Source organism: Schistocerca serialis, chromosome 8 (assembly GCF_023864345.2).
Source record: "Schistocerca serialis cubense isolate TAMUIC-IGC-003099 chromosome 8, iqSchSeri2.2, whole genome shotgun sequence".
Classification (NCBI taxonomy): Eukaryota; Metazoa; Arthropoda; class Insecta; order Orthoptera; family Acrididae; genus Schistocerca; species Schistocerca serialis.
Genome location: NC_064645.1, coordinates 453,204,269 through 453,218,270, shown reverse-complemented (window position 1 = coordinate 453,218,270; position 14,002 = coordinate 453,204,269). Strand labels below are relative to the sequence as shown.

The window sequence follows — 14,002 nt, the reverse complement described above, 5'->3', positions numbered from 1 at the left end:
TTGCCTTCTCTACGCTAGTTCTTTCGGCACGTTCTTCAACACCATTCTGAGAGGGCCTATAGCGAATGGTAGTCTGAAGCCTGGTACCCATTTCGTTCAACTGTTCCTTAAACTAACTGTTTACATATTCTGATCCATTGTCTGATTTAATAATTTTAATTCTCTTCCCCATCTGTCTTTCAACAGTTTTGCAATAATCAGCAAATAATCACTCAGTTGATCCGCGGTACTTATAAAGTAAACATGACTGTATGAAGAAAAATCATTTATGTATGCCACAAAACAGTAGCTACCTCATATGGATTTATTCTCCATAGGTCCACAGACATATGTGTGAATGAGTTGTAGGACTTCTGTAGATCTTCTTTGACTTGATTTAAATGGCAGACTGGCCTGCTTCCCTTGCAGACACACTTCACGTTCTTCTTCAATAAGGCCATACTTTTTTCTTTTCAAATGTCCAAGTCTCATAAACCACAAGAAATTTTTGCAGCATAAACAGGTTGATTTCCAGTTTCAGCAATATCCTGAACTGTATTTAATTTGTAAATACCTCTGAAGTAGTTGTAGTAGCTACAATGCCACCCCAAGAGTCGATTATCTTGGCTCCCTCTGTATCGAAGATAACTTTGTTACCCTTCTTTACTATTACACTTACTGACAGGATATTAGTTACAATTTTCTTCACATAATGTACATCATGGGCAGTACAGTTTGTTTTTCCCCATTCACTAGTAAATTAAGATCAACTTTTCCTGCGAGGTCACACTTTAGACCTATTGACTGTGGAAATTCCAATGTCGGGCATTGAGTGAACATCATACAAAACTGATGGAGCTTTAATGATATGCACATAATCTAGAAACCATTTTGCATGATCCTCACTTGCTGCACTAAAAGAATAAAAAGCAGAAAGTGCCTTACATTTATGGGTAGTTTCCTTCTCAGGAATACTAGAATTAACATGCTTCTTTTCATTGATAACTCAATGTTCCGTTACACTGTGATGAAAAATATCCAGTCTTCTGGCCTCTGAAACATTTTATTGGCTTTTTTCTTCTTGTATTTACAGTATAAACCTGATGCTGTTTTTTCTTTGGATCATAAGAATCTGGTTCATTTTTCATGTCCTCTAGAATGGTTACCTTCACATTCTTCACTGTAATGGGTATTCCCAAACTTTCCAAACCCATAATCGTAGGTGAATATGTCTCTGGTAGTCCAGACAACAATAAAACGCCAATCCATTCTTCTGCAATTTCAAAATCAATTTTCCCACAGAGTGAGGTGGCATAGTGGATAGCACATTGGGCTCGCATTTGGGAGGACCGCGGTTCAAAACCATGTCCGCTCATCCTGATATAGGTTTTCTGTGATTTCCCAAAATGGCTTCAGGCAAATTCTGGGATGGTTCCTTTGAAAGGGCATGGGTGATTTCCTTCCCCATCCGTCCCCAATCTGATGGGACTGATGACCATGCTGTTTGGTTCCCTCCCCCAAACCAACCAACCAGTATTCTTCAGACAATTTGAGAATGACATTATTTTATTCGCTTATTCATCCATGTTTTTGCATTTGTTCAATCTTGTAGTTATCAGCTCACAAAGTTATCCTACTTTTCTGGTTGAACCTCCATCTTCAAATGCATTTTTAAGTTTGTCCCATACCTCCTATGCAGACATAGCCTTTTCTGTGTGAATGTAATTTACTGGACCTATCAGTAGGATTAGTTTTGATTTCGCCTTCTGATCCTTAACAAAAAAACTTGATTCTGTAGATTTCAGTGTACCATTTACGACATTCCACAGATGATCCAAAGGCAAATACACCTCAATGGCAGGTTTCCAAGTTACATGATTCTCGCAACCTACAAGTCACTCTGTTTGCGGTATCTGTGTTGTATTTATATTAACAGTCACTTTTATTAACACATGAACACATTTTACATGTGGGCTATGCACAAGATCTCGTTGCCAATCAATAACCATAGAATACCATTTCACAGAGGTCTAATGCTCCCAGCACAATGTAGTCTGTGCACAACTATACACATTGGACAAATACTTTGTTCGCATATCTCTAACAGAAACAACAGTGCAAACAGAAACAACAGTGCAATATGCCTTCCATCCTCTTTTTTCCAAGCCATACAATTAGTCTGCCCACTTGTTCGAGGCAGAGACCATCAACTACCTTGGCTCCTAAACGTAAAACACCAGCAGAGGGCTCCACATTGGTGCAACTGGACACACCTCAGCTTTCCCTGGCTTCACTCTACAGGGGGAACCAACCAAGTTGCACTCTCAAAACGAACAACACACGTGGCCTTACTCTAACTAGTGGCAAAGTGCCACAGGGGTCAGTTAGCAGAGTTGCTTGATCATCCTCTTGTCTTGACTTGGAAATAGAAAAATTCCGAGAAGAACCAAATACACACACACACACACACACACACACACACACACACACACACTTCTTTGTGTAGACACAAACTCTTGTTTTCCTTTCTAGAATTGTTTTGGCAGTAGCTGTAATATTGTGACAATTGTCTTGATAAATATGGTGCCACAAGGTAAAGTGAGGTGAAAGTACAGAGAGAATAGTGTCTTGCAGCTTTTTTCCTTCCCTAGCATATATTTCTAGATTGGAGATATGTCCTCTTATACTTTTGCAAACAATAGGAACAAGCAAATCATATCAGATAAGTTTTCCAGGATTATCTGTCTGAAACGAAGCCACCCTCTCCATGGTATCATTGCTTCATCAAGAGAAAGCTCCTGTTCTGCTTTGTATATGGTCTGAAAGTTATCTAGGAGGTACTTTAGCACAGGTTTGATTTTGTAAAGTCTGTTTTTCTGACTGCTTTAGAAGGAATTGTCCTTGAAATGAAATTTTGATATCTGCTCAAATCGATTTCTGCTCATTAGCTTGCCAATCATCGGTCTCTCTTTTAGAGGATCTGTTGACCAACAGTCCTTTAAAAATCTTTTTTTATTTGCACTATCAAGATAATCAGGCCCAGAAATTTTTTCCGTTCAACAGCAGTGATATTTGTAAATTTAGGAGACTTCAGAGATTCTTTGTAATAGTTTTTGTTTTGTTTGTACTATGAATTTGATTGTGTCGACATCTGATCAAACAATTAATCCCCTAAAAATAATTCCACAGTGCTTATAATGCTATTGATCTCAGTGGGAAGGGTTTTTACTCCTGGAATTTCCTAAATGTTTCTAAAATAACATCTTGCCCTTCTTCAGCCAACTTTCACTTTCAGAAGCTTCATCATCTAAATAGTTCATAATTATCTCACTCTAGTTGATGATAGCCACGTTGTTTTCTTCTTTACTTCCACTACTACTCTCAGTAACATCATCTGAATCACTTGGAACATCAGAGCAATTGTTCGCAAATAGTTCAGCAAGAATCTTGCTTTCTGTCAACTTTTTTCATGCCATACCACACAAGGAAACAACTACAGTACTTACAATTTCGTGGATGGAAAAATTGTTGGCTGTGAAACGAAAGATTAAAATAAGTTCACAGTGTTGTTCACTGCACTGAACCTTCCAATTTATATGTAGCCTTTTGTTAAATTGAAATAGTTGCTGGCATGAGCAGCAGGTCTCAGAAAATGCGCACAGGATAAAAAATGTAAATTTACGTGATCCATCTACAATAGTTGGATGCGGAAACACGTAAATCTACATGAACCGAATGCAATGTGTTAACAACATTTTTGGGAAGAGGGTAGACTCCACAGGCTTCAAAGAGAGTGTTGTCATTATTCACATCTCCTACATCACTGTCACTATCTTCACCATTGCTGCTGGCACTGCTGCTGCTATCTCTTCTAATCATCTTTCATGCCTTCTTAAGAGTTCAGCTCCTTGTTACCGTGCCTCTTCAAAGATGTGCCACATATGTTTTGAAATATTGGTCCATTTTGTGGAAGTAATACTGTCCAGTGCCTCACGCACTAAGAAATCGACTTCTTTTAAATTAAGACTTTTACTTCTGTACACAAAATATAACTTCACCTGAGCCCACATGAGTTCTGTTACCTTGAAGTGGCAGTGATATGGGGGGCAGGTGTAAGACTCTTGATGATTTTCTTCTGCAATGTTGTCAATATCATAAATCCATAAATGGTATTACATCATGTGTACTCTTTCCCAATTTCCAACAGTTATGTCCCCCCCCCCCCCCCCAAATGAATCTATGCCGTTCTTCTATAGCCAGTCCACTATGTCGCTCTTCCTGCTGTTGCGTATAGGGGACTTGTTTAACTGATTAAAGTGATATGGTACATTGTCCAATGTTGTGTGGAGTTCTTACATGTGTTCAGAAGCAAAATGTTTACAAACCATTTTTAACATTCATTGCCGTAATCTCCTTGTGGTAGTGCCAAGTTTTACTGGTGTAACTGTTTGGTACAAACCCACCATTTTTTCCAGCATGTAAAATAATGAACTGACTGGAGCTTTCATTGTCCCTTGTGCTGTGTGACCAGTCCACACACTCAGTCTGGAATGACCAACATTCACCCACATTTCTTCCAACCTAATGGTTTCATTAGGTATACTTTGATACTACCCTAAAAGAAAAGTCATGTTCAGGCAACATTATCCTCTTGTTCAAGCAGAAACTCTTGCTCCAGTAAAATTTTTCCATCAAAACGCTATCTTCTTCAGTACAACAGAAAGACTGATTTTTTTTTTTTTTCCTCTGAAAAACAACTCACTGTCTCATAGAGACACCTTCCGCGTTGGATACTTTTTCCACATGTAATATTAATAAAAATGTCACTGAACGTATACAGCTCTGTTATTTTAGTGGCATGCACTCTGCTCTTCCCTGTAGTTGAAAGAGCAGCAGTTGACTCTTGTTGATGTCCAGCACACTTCTCCCTAATTATTTTCTTCACAGAAGTCATACCAATTTTTGGTGGAGCATAGTTCAGTGACTTACGACAATGGTATAAGAGTCCTGCATTACCCCTGTCTTACTCAAAATAATGTCATGCATTAGGTACAAGGATTATGAGATTCACTCTTTAAGGTAGTGCCCTCGCCTACTTTCCTACAGTTAGAGGAAGAGTTTACATGACATATGTTTGAAAAAATGACACTTTACATTGCACTGTTAACACGAACTGAATCAGTAACACACGGTCCACAACAATTGATGAACACATGACAGATGCTTTGCAGCCACTAAGAGAGCATCTTGAGTGATAGGGGTGGAAAACCTGGCACCATCACTATGGTTACATTTACGAATTGCTAATGTGTCCACTCCACACACAATGCAGTCCATGTGGCGTAAAGTGTCAGGAGGGACATTTTGTAGTGGCCTGACTATAACACCTGGAGGGGGGGGGGGGGGGGGGGGGAGTGAGTGAGTTGGCTCATGAAAGTTAATGAGAACTAATGGTTTTACTCTAAGTAAAGTGTAGCTGTGATGATAGTTTGTAACAAGTTAAAAAAGTTAGAACTATGTGTTGGACCTGGACAAGTTGTCACTTTGAGACAGTCTGTGAGATTTGCTCAAGTGGTGCACACCTAATTGGTAGCATGCTGCTGATAAAATGCTGTGATCGAATCTCAGTCTTGCAAACTATTTTAATGCTACTCGCAGTGATTACAGCAAATAACTTAGCTGAGAATAAGAAAATAATTCTCAGTGTCTGGACTCGGGACTTCCGTCTCAAGCAGAATTAATAATCAGTACAGACTTACATGTCTGAAGATCTTAATACGAAGAAAAGTCTACAGCAATGGATATCAGATAGTGGCTGCTGCTGTTGAAGATTTAACATCTTCAACAGCAGTGGCCACCATTTGATATCCACTGCTGTAGACTTTTCTTAATATTAAGATCTTCAGATATACTCATCCATGTTGCTTCTACAAGTTTTCTCTGCTGTCTTCTACCTTCTTATCATGAGGTCATTGCCTCTATCTTTCCTTGCACCCAGTAAGGAACGTCCATGGTCCATCTAACATTCATTTGCCAAGGTACATTTCTCACCCTCATTTCAATCATAACTGTCTTCTGCTTCAATCTGTTCCATCATAGCATTTATTCGTTTTCCTGTCCCTCCCAGTAATACCTAAAATCTCAGTAGTCAGTTTTTGAATAATGTTTGCATTACAAGTCCAGGTCTCACTTCTGTATTACAAAACTGGCAATGCACCCTAATATAAGCCTTCCTTTGAAGAAGTCATATCAGAAGCTTGGTTTTGAAAACATTATTTAGTTTACCAAAATCACTCCAGGCAATTTTTACTCTTTTGTTTACTTTCACCCAGTTGTTGAACTATCTACACTGTAGACAAACAGTAGAATGTCATACACAAAATGTAGTTAGTTCAGATATGGTCCAAATTTCCTGTAATTTTTTCAGTTTAAACACCTGAAAACTTTCTTTAGGATTTCTGAGAGTAATTTTGGTGATACAGAATGTCCTTGCCTGACATCTGTTTCAGTTCTGAATTTTTCACTGTCCTGGTGACTCTAATGGAAGCTAAATTAAATAATGGACAATAATTTTGATATTTCCGTGCTCTATATCTTAAATATTGTGCAGAAATGTGTGTTTCTGAATCATTTAGACAGTCACATATTATTAGAACTGATAACACTTAAGTTGAAAATTTTTGTTGCTCTCGTAATATTTTTTTTCTTAAGGATATTGCAGATTCTGCGTACAGACATACCAGAGGTCGTCCACAAATGTTGAGTAGTGTCAGCAAATTGATTGCAGACCTATTATTCAGCATATTAGTACAGGCATTGTTCCTTGTTCAGGTAAGATTTGATTTGCCTTCAAGTTAATATGCTATGGTTATCATAAGAAATAATTTGATGTTACTATGATTTTCTGTTATTTCCTTTTGTTATATGTATATTGCAGTGCCCTTATAATGTAGCTGGTGTACTACAATTTAGCATATTGTAAAGAGAAATCCAAATTAATTTTTCTTAATACTGAAATCTCCCAAAACTTAGTTAGTTGCATGTTTTAAACAGATCCATCTTAACGGTTCGTTGAGTATGTGGACTGACTTAGCCTTAGATATTGCTTCACCAACTCGCAATCAGATTGTTACTTTTCAAACTTACCTAGGCTTTGGGGTACACTACAGATCAGTATTTTACCACAACTAAGATTTTGTATTCACATTCGTTGGCTTTACCATCTCACACCTGACGTGTAACCTTTCAACTTAATCTATACTTTGGGCTACAGTACAGTTGAGTCCATCACCACAACCTACATTCCAAAAAATAAGAAAAAAATATTGCCAATTGTATTGTTCTCTTCCTGTTCATGCATATGACATAATATGCCACTATGTAATTAAGTTATAGGATGAAGCTGACGTCCAGTATCAGTAAGTTCGGTTGACCCAAAAATGCAAATTATAAAAAAATGAACTTGCTTACTTAGGTACATAATCTGTATCCCATACTGCTGCTTTATACACTCAAGGCACTATGAAGTGCATTTATCTGAATGGATAAAATTCTGTCAGTTCTTGGTTGAATCTTTCAATGTGGTGTGGAAGATATGGCATTAAATACAGTGTCATTTATAGTTAAGCGTTAAATCGTACAGTTTTTACTTGTTTTTGTAACTTATAGGAATTGAGCAATCTCCTGACATTACATGCAAAACTTGTTACTTATATACTGAATTATTTGGCCTCTGATGCTGTTTTTCAAACAATTCCAGTGCAAGACAAACTTGTATACTGCTAACTTTAAAATATGCCACATTGCCTCAAAGAATCAAAAGGAACATTTGCTTAACTTTCACAACAAACTTCATATCTTGCTGCCTGAAGTGCAGGAGGCTGCCATGGTTCAGATTTTATCTGTATTTTCTTATTTCTTTACTCATTTGTTCGTATAAATTTTTCTCAGCTAACTGATTTTTAAATTTTTTTTTTAATTTCAGAGCATGCTCGTGAGCTTATTACCAATAATGTTTCTCAATGAACTACTGAGCCTAATTCACATGTGTATGCTATATTCTCTATATTCATTTGAATATAAGTGGTTAAACATGGGCTGGGAGCTACACCAGCGTTTGAATTTCATGGAAAACAACTGGCCATACTTTGTAGGTTTTGGTCTGCCTCTCGCAGTACTCACTGCATTGCCCTCATCATTCATTGTAAGGTGAGTTTCTTCTGTTACGCCGTGCGGTCTGAGGCATCTTGTCATGGTCCACGCAGCTCCCTCCCCCTCGGAGGTTACAAGTCCTCCATCGGGCATGGGTGCATGTGTTGTCCTTAGCATAAATTAGTTTAAGTTAGATTAAGTAGTATGTAAGCTTACGGACCTATGACCTCAGCAGTTTGGTCCCATAAGACCTTACCACAAATTTCCAAATTTCTTCTGTTATTCTTTTCCTCAGTAGAAAAAGTGTATGTGATTAATTTCAGTGTCACTGCTGAAACAAAAAGTATTTTTTATGACTTTTAGTTTGTAAGCATCTTTTGTTAATGCAACAGAAAGGAATATCTATACGTTTGTAATAATGCTGTAGTAATATACAGCATCAAAACAGACAAAAATACTAAAGATTGACGACAACGAAAATATTTGCAAATTATTTTTTAATCCTAAGAAATAAATAACGCATGACAAAAGGAAGAAAAAAGCCAGAGCAGAAGTTCAGCAAAATTGTAATATTTTCTAAAAGTACTCAGTTTTCCGTCTTTGAATGGAAATCATTGGAACACATTGCAAAAGATGAAAACTTGTATGAAAGTTTACATTCAGTAATTTTCAGTGAGAGACTTCTGAGCTGTTAAATGAAACACACTGTATTTTTTCAATTCTTTTAGTCAAGTCTTCCTTTATGGTCCTGGCTAATGTTAAGGCTTTACCTGAGTAGCAGGAAACTGTGATGATCAAACAGTTTGCTGCTATGTTGGCAACTCCAGTATTTTTACATGATGAAGTTGACATCTGTCACTAAAAATCGTAGTATTGGTATCTGATAGTTAATGACTTCCCATTTCTATGATATTTCTCTTTCCCCCCACCCAAATGTTTGTCATGGTCAGTGCTATAGCAACCTGATGCCTCATTAATACCATATGGAAATAGAAGTTGCATCTTGTACATTTAATGCTTAGTTTATTGTGACTGCTCTGTCACAATCTCAGTCCATTACCCTACATTCTTCTTGCATGACACCAATGAATTGTTGCTCTCCAAAGAACCACTATGGTTTGTTCATATTGCAGTTGTTTCGGGTGCCAGGCAGCAGAATGCTTAAGCTCTTAAATCAGGAGATTAAAAAAACTAAAAATAAATACCAAGAAGACAAAATCCATTCTCTCAGTGACCACACTGGCTCCGAAACGGAAGATAATAGAGAGAAGGCTGAAATACTGAATTCGGTCTTCCGAAGTTGTTTAACCGCAGAAGATTATAACACTGTCCCTCATTTCACTGATCGTACGAACATCAAAATGACAGATACTGTGATAACCGATTGTGGAATTGTAAAGCAGCTACAATTGCTTAGTAACGGAAAGGCTTCAGGACCAAATGAGATGCCTATAAGATTCTTTAAAGATTATGCGAAAGAACTTGCTCCCCTTCTAGCAGTAATTTATTGTAGATCGCTTGAGCAACGAAAGGTATCTAATGACTGGAAAGAAGCGCATGTCATTCCCATTTTTCAGAAAGGCCATAAGAGAGATCCACAGGATTATAGATCTATGACATTGACGTCAGTCTGTTGTACAATTATGGAACATGTTTTACGCTCAAGAATTATGACGTTTTTGGAGAATGAACATGTCCTCTATAAAAATCATATGGATTCTGCAAACAGAGATCCTGCGAAACTCGGCTCTCTCTGTTCCTCCATGAGATCCACAGCGCAGTGGACAATGACGCTAAGGTTGATGCTGTGTTCCTTGATTTCAGTAAGGCATTTGACACTGTTCTGCATTGGCGTGTAATGAAAAAAAAACGAGCTTACGGAGTATCGGAGCAGACCTGTGATTAGATTCAAGGCTTTATTGCAGATAGAACTCAACACATCGCTCTTAACAGAACCAAATGAGCAGATGCAAAGGTAATATCCAGAGTACCACAGGGAAGTGTGATAGGACCGTTGCTGATTACAATATATATAAATGATCTAGTAGAAAGCGTCAGATGCTCTTTAAGCTATTGGCAGATGATGCAGTTGTCTATACCAAAGTGGCAATGCCAGAAGATAGTAAGAATTTGCAGAAAGGCCTGCAGAGAATTGATGAATGGTGCAGGCTCTGGCAGTTGACCCTGAACGTAAATAAATGTAACATATTGTACATATGTAGGAAAAGAAATCCACTACTGTATAGCTGCACTATTGATGACAAACAGCTGGAGACAGCGTTTACCGTAAAATATCTGGGCATATCTATCCACAGCGACCTGAAGTGGAATGACCATATAAAACAGATAGTGGGAAAAGCAGACACCAGACTCTGATTCATCGGAAGCATCTTAAGGAAATGTAACTCATCCACAAAAGAAGTGGCTTATAAGGCGCTTGTTCGCCCAATTCTTGATCATTGTTCATCTATCTGGGATCCCCATCAGGTAGGACTGATAGAGGAGATAGAGAAGATCCAACAAAGAGTGGTGCGTTCCGTCACGGGATCGTTTCGCTGATGAGAGAGTGTTACGGAGATACTTAACAAACTCCACTGGCAGATGTTACAAGAGAGGCGTTGTGCATCATGGAGACATTTACTATTGAAATTTCGGGACAGTTCTTTTCAGGAGGAGTTGGACAACATATTACTTCCCCCCACATACATCTCGTGTACTGACCAAGACAAGAAACTTCAAGAAATTAGAGCCAATACAGAGGTTTACCGACACACATTCTTCCTATCCACTATTCATGAATGGAACAGGGTTGAAGGGATCAGATAGTGGTACTGAAAGTACCCTCCGCCACACACCATTAGGTGGCTTGCGTAGTATAATGTAGATTGATGGTTATAGACAAGAAAGGTGGTGGAGGTAAGACTGACGTAAAAAGGTAGTAAACAACCCAAAGAAGTAACTGAATTTTACCATCTCAATAGCAATATGGAGGATGACAGTAGATGTGTGAGGAAGAAGAACAATGCCTTCCAAGAGTGCTTTCACAATAAGAAGAACCTTGTATTGAAAAGCACATCAGTTTCCACACTAAGAAAAGATTTGTGTGTAGTGTCCTGACATACGGATAGGAAATCTGGACACTAGCGAAGGAGAGATCTGACCTCAACGCTGCAGAAATGTGGCTCTGGGGGAGATTTACGACAAAATAGCTGGACTGGCAGGAAAAAAAAAAAAAAAAAATGAGATGGCTCTAATGGAAATTGAAGAAAAGAGAGAACTACTGAAAGTTAGAGACTTGCTTAAAGAAAAACTCATTAGACACTTAATTAAACATGATACTCTAATACAAAACATTTTCAGAGGCAAGATCGTAGGGGAGAAAATGAGGGGACGACCAAGAAAATCCTATTTAAAAAAATCTAATTATTTCATATGATAATTTTTTGTTATTTTGATTATTAAATTCATTTTGATGTTAAATTCTCAGAATTAATCTGATTTAGTCCACAAGTCTATACAGAAGATCCAGGTGAGGTAGCAACTCCTGTGAGCAAAGATTAGTCAACTGCCAGAGGGACTCCACATTGCGCAGTGTGGGCCCAAATAGTGAAGCTGGAAGCATGAGGCTTGAAATAGGGTGACTGTCTAGCAGGCCTGTCCGCAACATCCAGCATTCTCATTGCCTGTCAACAGCATCCAGCATTCTCATTAAGCTGTACTATTGTAACGAAATCTTGATGACTGATTAATAAGTAGCTGATATAATTTGATTTGAGTCTCACAAACTATCATTTATTTGACTTCTTTCTCTTGGCAATTCATTTTCATGCAATTAACATAATGGCAAAAGACTTGTGATCACTCGATAACAAGTCTCATCACAGCGTGTGCGTACTGAGAAGATATAAAACCACAACTCTGTTCCATGCATGCATATGTGAAAATACCAAAGAATAACTGTATATTACAGTTATGATATGATACACTGCCAGTGGGGCTACGTAATTACCACAGTTAATAATTTGACATAGACATACTGAACTGTCAGATCAGAGGAGAGGTGATACTACAACAGGATCATTGAGATCAAACCCATATTTTCTTTTAATTACTTTCTACGCATTGTTAATACTGCTTTCAACTTCGAAACTGTGTTTGTTATTCATTTATCATTTCTGTGTCCCTGTTTTTGCTAACATTGTGAAGTGAATTTCAGTGGAAGGCATGTTTCTTGGGTGGAATGTTGCCACTGAAGTAGTGACAAAATATGAGTATAATAATATAATGAAAAGGATAGTTGCTACTCACCATATAGCAGAGATGCTGAATACCCGCAGATAGGCACAACAAAAAGATTGTTAGCAAGTAAGTGGTCGTGCGTGTGTGCGTGTGCGCGCGCGTGTGTGTGTGTGTGTGTGTGTGTGTGTATTTCTGATGAAGGCCTCTTTGACCAAAAACTTACTTGCGGACAATCTTTTTGTTTGCCTATCTGTGGGTACGGGTACTCAGTATCTCTGCTATATGGCAAGAAGCAACTATCCTTTTCATAATATTGTTATTATTCATCATGGATTTTCCATTGCTTAAAATATAAAGTACATATTTCAGTTCAGAAATCTGATACAAATGCAGCTTTGATCTTAAGTGAACTAGTAAACCAGATGAGATATTAATGGGTCATAAATGAAATATGCAGCTCCCTGGTGGGCTCTGTTCAACTACATGGGCAATGGTATGTTGTTCAAATCAAAATCTGAATGGAAATGGTAAAATAATGAGATGCAGTGTGCTAAGTTTTATTTTGGAGAGTTGGCCTTAGAGATGTAAATACCTGGAGCGTCTGGTGATCAGTGAAGGGTATATTTAGAAACAAAGCCCAGGTATAGTTACTTGTAAAAAGATATACTAAAGCTCTTTGTGTCATTTTGTTGTTGGAATATAGGTAAAATCAAACAGTAGAAACTCCAACTTGGATTATCAACAGTATAAGAGAAAGTGATTGCTACTCACTGTGAAGATGACAGATTGAGTTGCAGACAGGCACAATGGAAAGACACTTACACATTAGCTTTCAGCAGAAAAGGAAACACACATTCATTCACTTAAGCAAGCACACCTCATGCACACATGACATGGCATTCATGTGCGAGGTGTGCTTGCGTGCGTGGGTATGTGTATGTGTGGAGAGGGCGGTGGTTCCTTTCCTGAAGAAGGCTTTGGCCAAAAGCTAATGTATAAGAGTCTTTTCGTTGTGCCTGTCTGCAACATGTCATCTTTACAGTGAGAAGTAATCCATCTTTTCCTTGTACTGTTAGATATAGGTAATATTCGGCTAAAAAATTAACTTACAAAGCTACGTCTGTGAAAAAACTGGAAGTAAATACCACAGGTATTTTGGGTATAGATAAGTGCAGCACAATGAAGCAGATCAGTGATAGAACAATACAGTTGCAATGTCTGTGCAACATATAGTAACCGGTTGATAGATTTTTACAGAGAAGTTGGAAGTGTGCTAAAGCAGTATAGTGGAACAACTTTCCATAATACTTTTTTTAAATATAAAATGAGTGTTGTTGTATCTGTATTTGCATTGTAATATCCTGTTACTTGTGCCAGCCAAATATTTCAAATGGTCTCAGAGTGTTCTGATGCGGTACATTTGTTCCGGTGACCAAACATTTTCATATTTAGCATCATGAAATTTGGCTGTTGGAACATATTCTTTCATACTTTGTGCTACAGAGGAGTTTCCACAACATCCATACAGATTAGCCCCCCCCCTCACACACACACACACACACACACAGAGAAGAGAGAGAGAGAGAGATATTCATTTGTGTATTGTATTGGGCTCAGGGATTCTCTAGCACGC

At 38.0% G+C, this 14,002-nt stretch overlaps 1 protein-coding gene across 2 annotated transcripts in view; it reads left to right on the top strand.

The window, feature by feature from the left end:
* LOC126416802 (etoposide-induced protein 2.4 homolog) overlaps positions 1 to 14,002 on the top strand; it is a 38,705-nt gene that overhangs the window by 2,405 nt on the left and 22,298 nt on the right. For both annotated transcript variants that reach the window (XM_050084673.1, XM_050084672.1), the window contains exons 4-5: positions 6,691 to 6,810; positions 7,964 to 8,187. In XM_050084673.1, coding sequence (XP_049940630.1) covers positions 6,691 to 6,810; positions 7,964 to 8,187 — 344 coding nt within the window. The remainder of the gene's footprint in view (positions 1 to 6,690; positions 6,811 to 7,963; positions 8,188 to 14,002) is intronic.